Source organism: Thermobia domestica, chromosome 5 (assembly GCF_964235325.1).
Source record: "Thermobia domestica chromosome 5, izTheDome1.hap1.1, whole genome shotgun sequence".
In the NCBI taxonomy this organism is placed as follows: Eukaryota; Metazoa; Arthropoda; class Insecta; order Zygentoma; family Lepismatidae; genus Thermobia; species Thermobia domestica.
Window position 1 is genome coordinate 2,802,050 of NC_137458.1, and position 13,534 is coordinate 2,815,583.

Below are 13,534 nucleotides of genomic sequence, written 5' to 3' on the forward strand. Positions count from 1 at the left end.
GAAACTAGGAATGCTTTGAAAACTAACTGGAAATCCAATTGGAAAAAAATAATTTGAAAGATCTAGGCACAAGTAGGAAAGATGGATCTAGCAGAAATAGGAATACCAAGTAGAAACTGGCTTTAGTTGACTAAGACAGAAGTCATTGGAGAGCTCTTGAGAATGCGGCATTGAACCTTTGGGCCATAGAATTATTTATATAATATAGCATGTCCCTTATATTTGATTTAAATATTATAATCTCGAACCAACAAACGCAATGTGGTATAGACGATAACGAACAGTGCTGTATGTATTTTAAGTACTCTAATTTGTTTTGTCCTTTTGTTTCAGCGGGGAATGTGGGCAACAAGTTCAGTATTGATCTGCATACAGGAGAACTATCGAGTCGTCCCTTGGACAGGGAGAGGCAGGACCGTTACTTTTTAGTAATCAGTGCTCAGGATCGAGGCTCCCCACCTCTGCGTGGCGTGTGCAACATCAGTGTGACGGTGGAGGATCAGAATGACAATGATCCTCGTTTCTCCCAGCCCAGGTACACGGCGACGGTGCCAGAGAATGTACCCATGGATACTAAAGTCTTGACTGTCCTGGCTACAGATGCAGACGTTGGAATCAATGCCCAGTTGAGTTATTCACTCACGAATGAAAGTCAGTGGCTTTTTCGGATTGACAATCAGACCGGAGTCATCACCACAGCAGGGTAAGGATTTTTTTTTTTTTTTTTAACTTACAAAGCATACGGACATGTAATATACACAATCGTGTCATTTAAGAATCATTGGCAGTTTGAAGAGGATTAGATGAAAAAGGCAAATTTTTGGGTGCAACTGAACAATATTTCTATAATTAAATAAACAAAATTGTCTATAAAATGTTACGATACAATGAAGATATACAAAACTTTGTTAAAATCCAAGCAGAATTTACTCAAAATATTTCCAAAGATTTGTTAAAATCTCAACAGAATTTACTCAAGATTTTCATAATTTTATTAAAATCTCAGCAGAAATTTCCCAAAAGACTACAAAAATTTTGTTAAAATTCTGTAAGAATTTACTCAAAGGATTTTCCAAAATTTGAAGAATAAAACGTAAAATATTGAATTAAATCAAAAACATCATTCAGTTGCATGTCAACATGCTGGCCCTTCTTTGATCCAATTCTTCCCGAAATATTCTTTGCTTGTAAGGTAGTTCTATACATAAACATGAACATAATCTCAAGACAATTGCTTAACAATGATGATTCATTTATTTGTGATATTTCATAAAAAGAGAGAGAAATTAATATCTTACCTACGATTTGACAATAACTTCTTTCGGTAAAAGCAATTTAATCCTATAAAGTAAAGCATTCACTTATAAGAAGAAATTATATCTTCACTACAATATAATGCAGTTACTCTTTTTTTGTTTGTAAATAGATCATATTTACATGATATTTACACTATAGATTATCATAGATCCATGTTTACAAATGAAGAAATACTTTCTTAAATATACTTTGGATTTGTGTTTTGATTGGGAAAGAAATTTTTGCAATCTGTCTACGGCACATATTTTAACCTTATTCTGAACGCAGCACTTGCGCCATCTTCATCTTTTATCTAATTTATTTTCATAGGGAATTATTTTATTTATTTATTTATTTTTAATTAACTGATGTGTTAATGGTTTAATTTTAGTGATATCTTCCTCAAATCTATTTCATTGTCTCTTTTGGCATCAAAATTGAATTTAAATACATATAATCTTAATATTTACCGAGGAAATAATCATATTTAATTTTACTAATTTTAAATTTGCAGAAGATGCAAATTTATTTTGAGAAAGCAAGAGAACTTTAACTTAGTTTAATTTAACTAATTTTAAATCTATAAATGATGCAAATTCATTTTGAAGAAGCAAGGGGCCTTTAACCAAATTTAACTAATTTTAAATCTATAAGAGATGCAAATTCACTTTGAAAAAAGCAAAGGATCTATTTAATTAATTTTAAATTTATAAAAGATGCAAATTCATTTTGAAATAGCAAGGCACCTTTAACTAAATTCAACTAATTTTAAACTTCTAAAAGATCCAAATTCATTTTGAAAAAAGCAAGAAACCTTTATTAGCTAAATTAAATTTAACTAATTTTAAATTTAAAGAAGATACAAATTCCTTTCGAAGAAGCAAGGTACTAAATTAAATTTAACTAGATTTAATTTATCTAATTTCAAATTTATGAAAAATACATATTCATTTTGATAAAAGCAAGGGACCTTTAACTAAATTTAATTTATAAAAGATGAAAATTTATTTTGAAAATGAGGGACCTTTAATTAATTTCAAATTTATAAATGATACAAATTCACTTTGAACTAAATTTAATTTAGCTATTCTTTTAATGTATAAAAGATGCAAATTCATTTTGAAAAAGCAAGGAACCTTTAATAAATTTAGTTTAACTAATTTTGTAATTTATAAAAGTGCAGATTCATTTTGAAAAAAGGAAGGGACTTTTAATTAAATTTAACTAATTTTAAATTGGAAAACGATACAAATTCATTTAAAAAACAAGAGACATTTAACTAAATTTAATTTAACTATTTTTTAATTTATAAAAGATGCAAATTTATTTTGAAAAAGCAAAGAATCTTTAACTAACTTTAATTTAACTAATTTTAAATTTATAACAGATGCAAATTTATTTGGGAAAAAGCAAAGAACTTTTAACTAGATTTGAACAAGAAATTAATAAAATCACAAAATTAAAAGTCCAGTATATTTCAAATGAAACTGAAGAATAATTCCCCATATAAACAAATGGATTTAAAAAATAAAAATGGCTTAGGTATTCAAAACCTTTACATGATTACAATTAGTAATTTTTCATTGTTAAGCGTATATGTGAATAACGAACGCGTTGATTTTTTTCTACGTATATTGAACTTTCTTAAATTAAATACAAATTTAAATCTATGTGGCATGATGGATTTTGGTTTCTAGAAAAACACTCATTAAATATATATATCGTGTAAAGTATTTCTCGTGTAAAGAAGGGAAAGCTTGGATACTACGCAAAGAGATGAAAAATGACTAGATTTTGAAACAGCTAAAATTAATGAGAAAGTGTTAAAATTAATTAGAGATATTTTAATATTTGAAGTAATTAAAAAGAGAGAATAAAATGATTAGGACTTTTTTTGAGAAATATATTGTATTATGAAGGACGAGATTATAGGCATGATGGAAGGGAAAACAGGGAGAGGGAGAAGTACTTACTACACCTGATAGACACATAGAAAAGAGAAACTCTATGTCAAGACGAAGAGATTAACTGGAGTAATGTATGAAAACTTCGGAATTTGTTACGTTCCAGCAATGGCAGAATAATTATCAAACATTTATGATGATAATTCCTGGTCATTTATTTGACTTTGAAATTCAGCGCCCCTTTTCAGCACTGAGTCTATGTAAGACTTGAACTTACATTTTAAAGTAGAATCTGAACGACTGTAATATATTAAAATTTCCATGTTCTCTCACCGGGAATCAAAACTGAGATCACATGTTCCAAAGCCACAAAACCAACAACCACTAATCTTATTGAAGATGCATGAATTGATACCGAAAGCTTTTTCGTTTGAATCTCCTGTGTCTTACCTCGACGCAAGCCTTCAGTTTTTATATAAGCACATCGCAATCATATTCAAATAATATTTTTTATTAAATAAAATCAAATCCTAATCCTAAATTTGAATTGAGCTTTCATTCCGTATGTTTTCTAGGATTCACATCTACAGAGAATCTGGTGTGTTAAAACAAATCGGTTGTTTTCTCCTTCATTGAGATATATATAATTTCGTGTATATTTTAATAATTTTCCTTAAATGTCAGTGTACATTTCGGAGCTATGCAAAAGTGTAAGATCATATATTCTCCTACTTCCCCCCTTCCCGCCCGAGAAGGGAAGTTGGCATTAGGGAAAGATAGTCCAAAAGAGAACGTATTAGAAAAACTTGAAAATTACTTAATATGACATTTTATAAAATATAAAATTGAGTATTTCTAGTAATTGGTTTAGAATTTTCATATCTTCTCTTGGAATGGCCATGAAGGAAATCGATGTAGAACTATAATAACCTTTTCTAGAACAAGCGTAGCAAACAGAGTCCTCTAAAATTTGGAAGAAGTTTCGAACCTACTAAGTTGAAAAAACTTTTCCTCTTGCATTTATTTAGGCATAAAAAGACAACATCAGAACGTCACACTGCTTAAGAGCCTGCCATACTAAAAATAATACAAAATTTAATTTTTTCTTTTGCTTGTTTTTGAAGTGAAACGAGATAATGAAATGCAACTTACCACAACCATAGATAATGTTATTCTACAACAAAAAATATGAACCTGATGAATTTTCAGTGTTGGCATCCATAGAAATTACAGTGTTGCCAGAATGACATTTCCTCCAAAATCTAAGTTAAGGCAGCCGACTGGAAGAATGAACTCAATTGTATTTGATTACGTATCATGTTTTGGTATCCTGTGAATTACTTTTGAAATAATAGTTGTATTTACTTTCTAATTAACAAAATAGTTTTTAACATAGAGTTATTAAAACTAAATAATAATGTCATTTAAAAAGTATTTCATAGAATACCAAAACAACATGATACGTAATCAAATGCAGTTCAGTTCGTTCCTCTAGTCATTGCCTTTACTAAGATTTTTGGGGGAAATGTTATTATGACAACACTGTAATTTCTATGGATGGCAACACTGAAAATTCTTCAGGTCCATATTTTTTGTTGTAGAATAACATTGTCTATGATTATGGTAAGTTGCATTTCATTATCTTCTTTCATTTCTGATAAACAAGCAAAAGAAAAATCTTAAGTTTTGTATTATTTTAAATATGTCAGGCTCTTAAGGGTAAGCTATGTTCCCGGACAAGCAGACACGAAACAATCATAAGTTTAAAATGAGGCAAGAAAACGCAAAGTCCTAGTCCTCCTTTCCATTTATTTGATTTATATTTGAACTTTCAGAAAGGAAGTCACATTAGCAGATAAAAATAAAGAGATGAAGAGGAGGTATTGTTAAATTTATGCGTTAATCAAAGTAAGGAGAAAAAAAAAAATAATGAAACCAGTTATCGATAATGTGGTAAAAGGAGAAAGCAATTAATGAAGTTACCTGTAAACTTAACATTAAATTGCTTCTCTAAGAAATAATCTTGACTAAAAATTCCATTCTTTTATTTTGTAGACTTTTCGACCGGGAGAAAAAGCGCGTGTACAGTTTTGAGGTGGTGGCCACAGATGGCGGCCGCTACGATGCTCGATCAGAGAAGGTTCAAGTACAGATTATGGTTGGTGATGTGAATGATAACAAGCCGACGTTTCTGAAGTACCCGTTCACTGCAGAAGTCCCTGCGTATACGCAGCCGGGTCAAAGTCTGTTGAAGGTTGAAGCAGAAGATAAAGACGAAGGAACTAACGCAGAAATTGTGTATAGGTAAGTTAGAAATTAATTTTGATTGCTGAAGTTTCATTTTCGTACAGATTGTCTACTTTTGTACACATTCGAAATTAGTCAATTCGTATAGAGTCTGAGATAGGTTTTAAAATATGTTGTATTTTAACTTTTTTCCCCTTGTAAAACATCACATTTAGCCTAGTCGGCATAATCGTGGAACGTAAAACTTATTATTATTATTATTATTATTATTATTATTATTATTATTATTATTTTTTTTTTTTTTTTTTTTTTTTTTAAGTTTTAGTATAGTATAATTTACTACAGACAAGTATTATTTCCATTTCTTTGTCAGTTCACACTTGGCAATGGTCTTGTGCCAAAATATTAGCAGTTCATCTAGCTTTTGTGGCTCATGCACTGCAGAACCATGTAAATGCTTGCCTTATATGACGTATTATTTTACCATTACCTTTTATGTATACATATTAATTTGAGTATTATGTTATTTTTTTAGCTTTATGAACGAACCACGTAACAATAAGTTCCGCATCCATCCAAACACCGGAATTTTGACTGCCACCAGCAGTTTGGCTATGGAATCAGGGAAACTGTTCCATTTGGAAGTATTGGCGAGGGATAAAGGGAATCCTCCCTTGAGTTCTACAGGGCTTATCGAAATCAAAGTGGGAGAAAGTACGGAGTCCTCGGCGTTAAGATTTCAGAATTCCACCTATAATGTCTATTTGGCTGAAACTGCTCCTGCAGGAAGTGATGTCATACAGGTAAGAGTTTGATTATTTCCATTTTAATAATTTTTCTGATTTATTTATTAATCGAGTTGTAGAACAGCAGCGTCATTTTAAGTTTTTCTTTGGTAAATTGGGGATTCATTCCCAGCATTAAGGTTTCACATTTAGTATTAGGAGAACATTGCCACTTTGCCCTTTCCAAATGACCCCTCTGTTGTAGATGCAACCAGTATAGACATTTTGAACAGCTAAAAGTTAACTTTCCAAAATAGCTATTAACGTTCCTATTTTTAAAACTAGGCCGAGATTTGTCAGGGAAAACTAAGAATAATAATAGGGGAAGCTCAAAAGAACGCTAGGCTGATGTTATTTTTCTGCTAAGATTTTGTGCAAATTTTCTCGTGTAGATTCTCTGATCGTGATCATCATAGGTATTCTGCCATTATTAGCAGGTCACTTACTGCTACTGAGAAGCTTTTATACTCCACAGTCTTCAGCTAACGTTTTGGTCTTCATGTACCATTTTTCTGTTTTGATACCGTCCGTCAGCTGTAGCATCCTTCGTCCTCTCCCTCTCTTTCCTACCATCATACCCTTTAGCACGTTCCTTCTCAGCCAATGGGCCAACCAGTTTCCTTCCATATTGTGCATCGTTCCATTCTTCGTATATTTCGTCACCTATTACTTCTGAGGACTTCTTCACGGGACGCAGTTTCTAAAAAGAAAATTCGAGTTGCCTCTGTGTCACATCCCTATTTGCTCTTCTTAGTGCAGGTAAGAAAACTATTTAGTCCTAAACATTTAAAAATTAGTATTGTTTGACGAGTAAACTGGAAAAAAAAAAATCAACAATGGTGGACTTAATGAATGTGTATGCTGTTTTAATTTTCGTCAATATTCTCACCAATCGTTTTAATTTTAAAATGTTTAGGACTAAATAGTTTTCTTACCTGCATTAAGAAGAGCAAATAGGAAGTAATACAGGAGCAACTCGATTTTTTTCTTTCTTATAAAATACAATACGCATCTCCCGTGACGAGGTCCTTATAAGTAATAGAGTACGAAATATAAGAAAGAAGGGTGAAGAAATTCACTTCGCGCAACAAGACAAATAACTTTTAATATACTTTATTACATAATACTAGTACGTAAAAATAAAATTAAAATTTTAATCTATTACACTGCAAGAAGCGTTTTGTTTTAGCTTCATGCGCTGGCCAAATTGCACTCTTTACAGCTTTCAACCTTATGATTCGCATATTCAATTCCATGTGTATAAATGTACCGGTTTGTTATACCCAAGAGACGTGTTATAAGATATGGCAGAAGCAAAAAGGGGAGGAGGAAGAAGAAGGTTCTAGTAAATAAAGTTGACTATAAGTGATAATCTGTGGAACACCGTAGTCTAGTGATTAGAAGGTTGTACTCATGTCCGCGTGGTCCCGGATTCGATTCCCGGCCGGTGCTTTCCAATTTTCGGCGTCCACCTAGCGTCGATTAGACCTAAAAAGCTCTTGTTGTGCCTGTTAGGTGCAGAGCGTCGCAGAGCGTTGACTACGTGCTCGCCGCTAGCCTCGACGTAGTTCAGCCGATCGCTAGCAGATGGCGCTGGAGCAGGCTTAGGCCCACAAGTGGACCGTTACGCCAAGTGGATTGGTATGATTTTAAAAGTGATAATCTCTACACTAAGACGAAGAGATGACTGGGAATGTAATTTAAGGAACCTTCTCAACTTTGAGAAAGTTACTTGATAGTGACTTAAGCAGAACACTTGTGATTATGGTAACGCCTAGAGTTTGGCATTTGTCTTTTGGAAGAAAGGGAGCAGATAGGAAGTGCTATTTGGAATTATAATCAGGACCGTTAACGAAATCGTGAGAATGTTAATAAGAATTATTGACTTACGCAGGACTGGAACCGTCAGAAGTACGGGGGGAGAAAGTAGGCCAAGTGACAAGTTTTCGATACCTCAGTAGTATTATTAGTAATGATATGAAATGTGAACGTGAAATAAAAGCAAGGATAGGAATGGTGAAAGAAGCCTTTAGGAGGAAGAAGGTACCATTTTGTGGGAACCTGAATAAAGAGTTGAGAAAGACTCATAAAATGCTTCGTGTGGACTATTCTACTGCATGGATCACAAACATGGACTTTACGCAAAAATGATGAAAAACGACTGGAAGCTTTTGAAATGTAGGTGTGAAGAAGAATGAAGCGAATTAGCTGCGTGGAGGGGAAAACGAATGAGATGATGTTAGAAAGGTAGGGGAGAAAAAAAGAATGTTAGATATTATTAAGAAGAGGAAGAGAAACTGGTTGGGACTTTGAATAAGAAGGAACGGTATGATGAGGGACGTTTTAGAGGGTCGCAGGAAAGAGAGGGAGGGGGTGAACGAGACTACAATTAATGGACGATATCAAAACAGGGAAATCGTACGTGAAGACGAAAAGGTTAGTGGAAGACCGTGGAAGATGGAAGAGTCTTAATTGCAGCAAGTAACCTGCCAAGAATAGCAGCATACTTGTAACGATGATGACAGACCTAGAGAACGGATAAGACCCTTTTTTTGATCGAGAGTTTCCGGGTTCAAATCCCACGATTTCTTAGTCTCAGCATATCAGTAGTAGGATGCGATCGTTAAATGTTTAGCTTCCGCTAATCTTCATCTCCTATTGTCTCAATCCGTTTACCTCTTCATAGATTATCTGGAGCTTTATTCATATATAATCAAATGATTAATTTAGCTTCTTGTGTTTTTAGATTATAAAGTACAAGTTTCCGTTCCTTTGATGAAAGTTGGTTCCCAAAGGACATCCAGAGTAAACGTTGATCAAGGTTTACAACAAAAAACAACGTGAAATAATCAGAAAGTCAAACACACTAACGAAGTGACAATAACCAACATCGTTTCTTTCTCATACACACACACACACACTCACGCGCGCGCGTTCATTTCCACATAACACGGACAGGTGACTGTAGCAAGCGCAACAAAAACCGGTTCGGAAGTCGCCAAAGATGAACAGTAATGAATCTGGGAGGCCAATGGTGTGAATATTTACGAGACAGTGTCTGCGAATGAGACATATTCTTGTTATGAAGCCATCCTGCAGACCAATGTAGAGAATGTTCCGCTGTATTGAAGATGACAGTCGTACACAGAGTATAAAGGAACCCAACGTCATCACAGTCAATCGATGAGGACGCACTGGTTTACCTTGCGTTTGATCCGCCACCCACCTGTGCAGCTTATTGCAGTATCCTACACGCGCCCTCTGTGAAAATGCGATTGTGTGTGCGTGCGATTGCCCTTTTCGTCAAATCGCTCATTATGCTCACATACACGCCCTATTGTTAAAGATTTTTTTTTTCTTAAACGCGAATGATATTTGTGAGAATGACAATTACAATCTTTTTTGGACGTTTCGAATGGCATCTTTATTACGACTACAATCGAAGCGTTGAGTGTTGTCTTCATTAAAAAAAAAAAAAAAAAAAAAGTTGCAATGCTCAGTCATTAACACGAAAATGAGAAGGCAATTACATAATGATTATTTGGCTTAAAGACGAGATACTGTATAAGGAAAGTAGTAGTGTTTTTAATTTTTTAATTTGTAATTTCCATTCAAACACTAGACGAAACTAGTTTCTTCGCCAAACAAATATGGTATTTTCTGTTCTTCCTTCTCAAATTCAATAATGAGCAGGCGTGTTGTATATTCCAATTCTACATTGTACAGACGCCATCTTGCTACTGAAGAACTACAAGTCACCTTCAATATTTCCCATCAAGCATTGTACAGTCAGCGACAAAAGTACTTTCTGTTTGATGACATTAGTTTCATTCAGAATGGAAGGACAATTTGAAAAAAAAAAAATGAAATGAAATCCTTAAGTTTTACATCCTATGGTTATGCCGGTTAGGCTAAAGGAGACGGTGATGATGAGAAATGAATGAAATGGTGGAATGAAGAAAGTGGGAGGAAACTGGAGGACTCCGAGGAAACCCACGCACACGGTCTTTGTCTACCACAAAGTTGACTCGGCGAGAGCTGGAGTCGAACCAGGGAGCCCCAAGCACCAGAGGTGAACGCTCTACCATTGAGCCACCGCGGCTCTCAAAGTACAATTTGAGTACAATTTTCGTAAATTAAAAACAATATAATTTTCAGTACGTTCCAGACATACCATCATTATTTCTATAATAAATTCTACGAAACGGAAGGAACTTTTATCACTGACTGTACTATCGTAGGCTTATAATTTGCCACATATTTTGGAGAGTGCGATGGCGCAGTAAAAAAATGCTCATCCCTGTGTGAGAGGTCCTGGGTTGATGTCATGCCCAGGCCCGTATTTAGGTAAGTTCTATTCTGTGCTCGAGCACAGAACGACAGAATTTAGGGGACGGCAAAATTTTGGATTTTTTTTTTTTTTTTAAGATTTAGAATAAAGTAACAGCCTATTTAAAACGAGCAACCCACAGAGCCCGCGCAAGCATGAGAAATGTTAATGTGTTTAATTCGCTCTAATTACAGTAGTTACTAATTAGCTAGTTTATCTTATTATTTTTAAAAATTCATCGTCTCCCACCCCGACTATACCAGGTTCGGTTCCCGGCGGGGACACAAATGGTTCGGATTCCAAGTTAAGCTGTAGGTCCCATCTTTAGTACGTCATCATCATTCCATGGAGGGCAATGGCAGAATACCACATCATAATCATCATTGAAAGAATTAGGCAATTTAAAATTACGTTTGTAATTTTTGTAACTTGTAATACCTAAAATGCTACTCAACAAGAGATGGTATGTTTGCAAAATCACGGTTTATTTCCTTGTTTGAGAAATAAGTTTGTGCGGCGGAGGGGAGGGGGCAAATTATTTAGAGCACAGGAGCGTACAATGTATAAATACGGGCCTGGTTATGCCATGTGAGTTTTTGCTGGACAGCATCGGGTCCTGGGTTTCACGGGTTCTCCCGTTTCCTCCCACTTCTCATTCCACCAATTTTTCCATAATCATTCACCTGCTATAATCATTCGTCTCCCTTAGCTTAAGGGGTATAACCGTGGGACGTTAAACTAGAGATTTCATTTCATTTTTACATGTCCCAAATTGTGAAGTTCCTGTCCCTTTTTTTAAAAAAATAATTACTTCCTTTAATATCCTCATTCAGTTCTTTTGTTCCTTTCCCTCTTTTTCCTTCTATCACATTTTTCAGTATACAGTTTCTTTATTATTTTATTGGTATCAAAATCACCACTGGGCCGCAATGGCTCAGTGGTAGAGCGTTCACCTCTGGTGCTTGGGGTCCTTGGTTCGATTCCAGTTCGCGCCAAGTGAATTTTGTGGTGGACAAATACCGTGTGCATGAGATTTTCTCAGGGTTCTCCCGTTTTCTTCCACTTTCTTCATTCCACCATTTCATTCATTTCTCATCATCACCATCTCCTTTAGCCTAGCCGGTATAATCGGGGACGTAAAACTTAAAGATTTCAATTCATTTTCTTTTCCGCATTAATGAATTCTGAACGAATCCAGATATACAGAAATCTGGATAAGTGAGGGAAATACTCAACAAATGTTATATTATGAGATTTTAAAAATCTAAAATGACTTTTTTTTTTAAGTAAGTGTAACCTACGTTAAAAATAAGATTTGTTTTTACTAGACCTACAAACAATTAAAGAAATACAAAGAATTCAAATTATAAAGTTTTAACTGTAATTTAAACAGGAGTTTGAAAGAAATTATATTCTTATGATCAAATACATACAGAGTACATTTCAATAAGCGTTTTGTTTATGTAATTGTTTTATGTCCTGTTATTAATCTGTGTATTTGGCGATCTAGATGACTGTAGTTCGGATAATTGAAGTTCTACTGTAATAGTTTATGTTATGGTTTTTGCAGGTATCAGCGTACAGAACAGACGGAAGACGTCAGCGCATCACGTACAGCTTTGGCAGTGGCAATGAAGACAGTACGTTTGAGATTAACTCGAACAATGGTCTGATCCGAGTGCGAGATCCCAGAAACTTGGACTTCGAGGGCAACCCGAAACTGCGACTGGTGGTAGTTGCACAGGCGGATGGGTTGGTTCCATTGTACGGCTACACAACAGTGTGGGTTAATCTCCAAGATCAGAATGATAACCCACCTCGCTTCACTCAGCAGTTGTATTCCGCCTCCGTGTGGGAGGGACATAATAAAGGAACGTTTGTCATGCAGGTGAGTTTTACACAAGATAACAGCGGCCACAAGGGGGGACTAAATCTAAACTTGCGTTTGAAAAAAAAAAAATCGTTACTTTGGTAATCATATTTCCTTTGTCTTTTTTATCTTCCATTAGTGACGAAAATCTGGTTAAATTTCTAACGGTACCAGTTTCTAAGAGAGGGAGGGAACGTTCCATTCCAATAACGGTTTCACCAATGAATTAAATTTATTGCTGAAGAAGTGATAAAAACAACTTCCAATACCAATTAACGGTAAAAACTGTTTTGTGATTATTCAATAATGCTTTTACCAATGTAATGAACGAAACACTATCAGCTTAACAGAATTGAAGAAAAAACGGAGGTGCATAAAAAGAATACCAGACAAAAATATTTTTTATTGATTAAAAAATACTTCTTCCATATGTGACAACTGTGCGGGCATAGGTGAACGATAAATGTACTCGCTTCTTAATCAGGAGGAGTGAAGTTCAAATCCCACGATCAATCATACTGACTAGTGTTTTTCTAGGGCTTTCCACAGACCTGCAAGATAATGATTTCCATATTTATATATATTTTTTACCTTGGCTCGCAAGCTTCTAAAAGTTATTTCTATGTTGCATTGTTAATGTGACTGTATGTAAATTGGTTCTTGCCACTTCATTGGCCCTGCAAGTTTAGATTTAGTCATCATTGATAAAATCCGTTTTTGCTTTACTTACGATTGTTCAGTTATTATTATTATTATTATTATTATTATTATTATTATTATTATTATTATTATTATTATTATTATTATTAATAATAATAATAATAATAATAATAATAATAAGAGGAAGAAGAAGAAGGTATGTTACTTTGCAAATCATTATTAATGTAAACAAAAAGGAATTTTGGAAGTTGACCAGGACTATAGATTATATATACCATCCCATCATTCAAGTCATGGAATTGAGGAAAACCTCTCCTACGAGGCAAGGGGACCACGGTGGCTCAGTGGTAGAGGGTTCACCTCCGTGCCTGGGGTCCTTGGTTCGATCCCAATTTCACGCCAAGTGAACTTTGTGGTGGACAAACATCGTGTGCGTGGGTTT

At 34.5% G+C, this 13,534-nt stretch overlaps 1 protein-coding gene across 1 annotated transcript in view; it reads left to right on the forward strand.

The window, feature by feature from the left end:
* ds (dachsous cadherin-related 1) overlaps window positions 1-13,534 on the forward strand; it is a 635,615-nt gene that overhangs the window by 574,268 nt on the left and 47,813 nt on the right. The window contains exons 11-14 of the mRNA XM_081758114.1: window positions 334-703; window positions 5,256-5,504; window positions 5,983-6,250; window positions 12,133-12,450. Coding sequence (XP_081614240.1) covers window positions 334-703; window positions 5,256-5,504; window positions 5,983-6,250; window positions 12,133-12,450 — 1,205 coding nt within the window. The remainder of the gene's footprint in view (window positions 1-333; window positions 704-5,255; window positions 5,505-5,982; window positions 6,251-12,132; window positions 12,451-13,534) is intronic.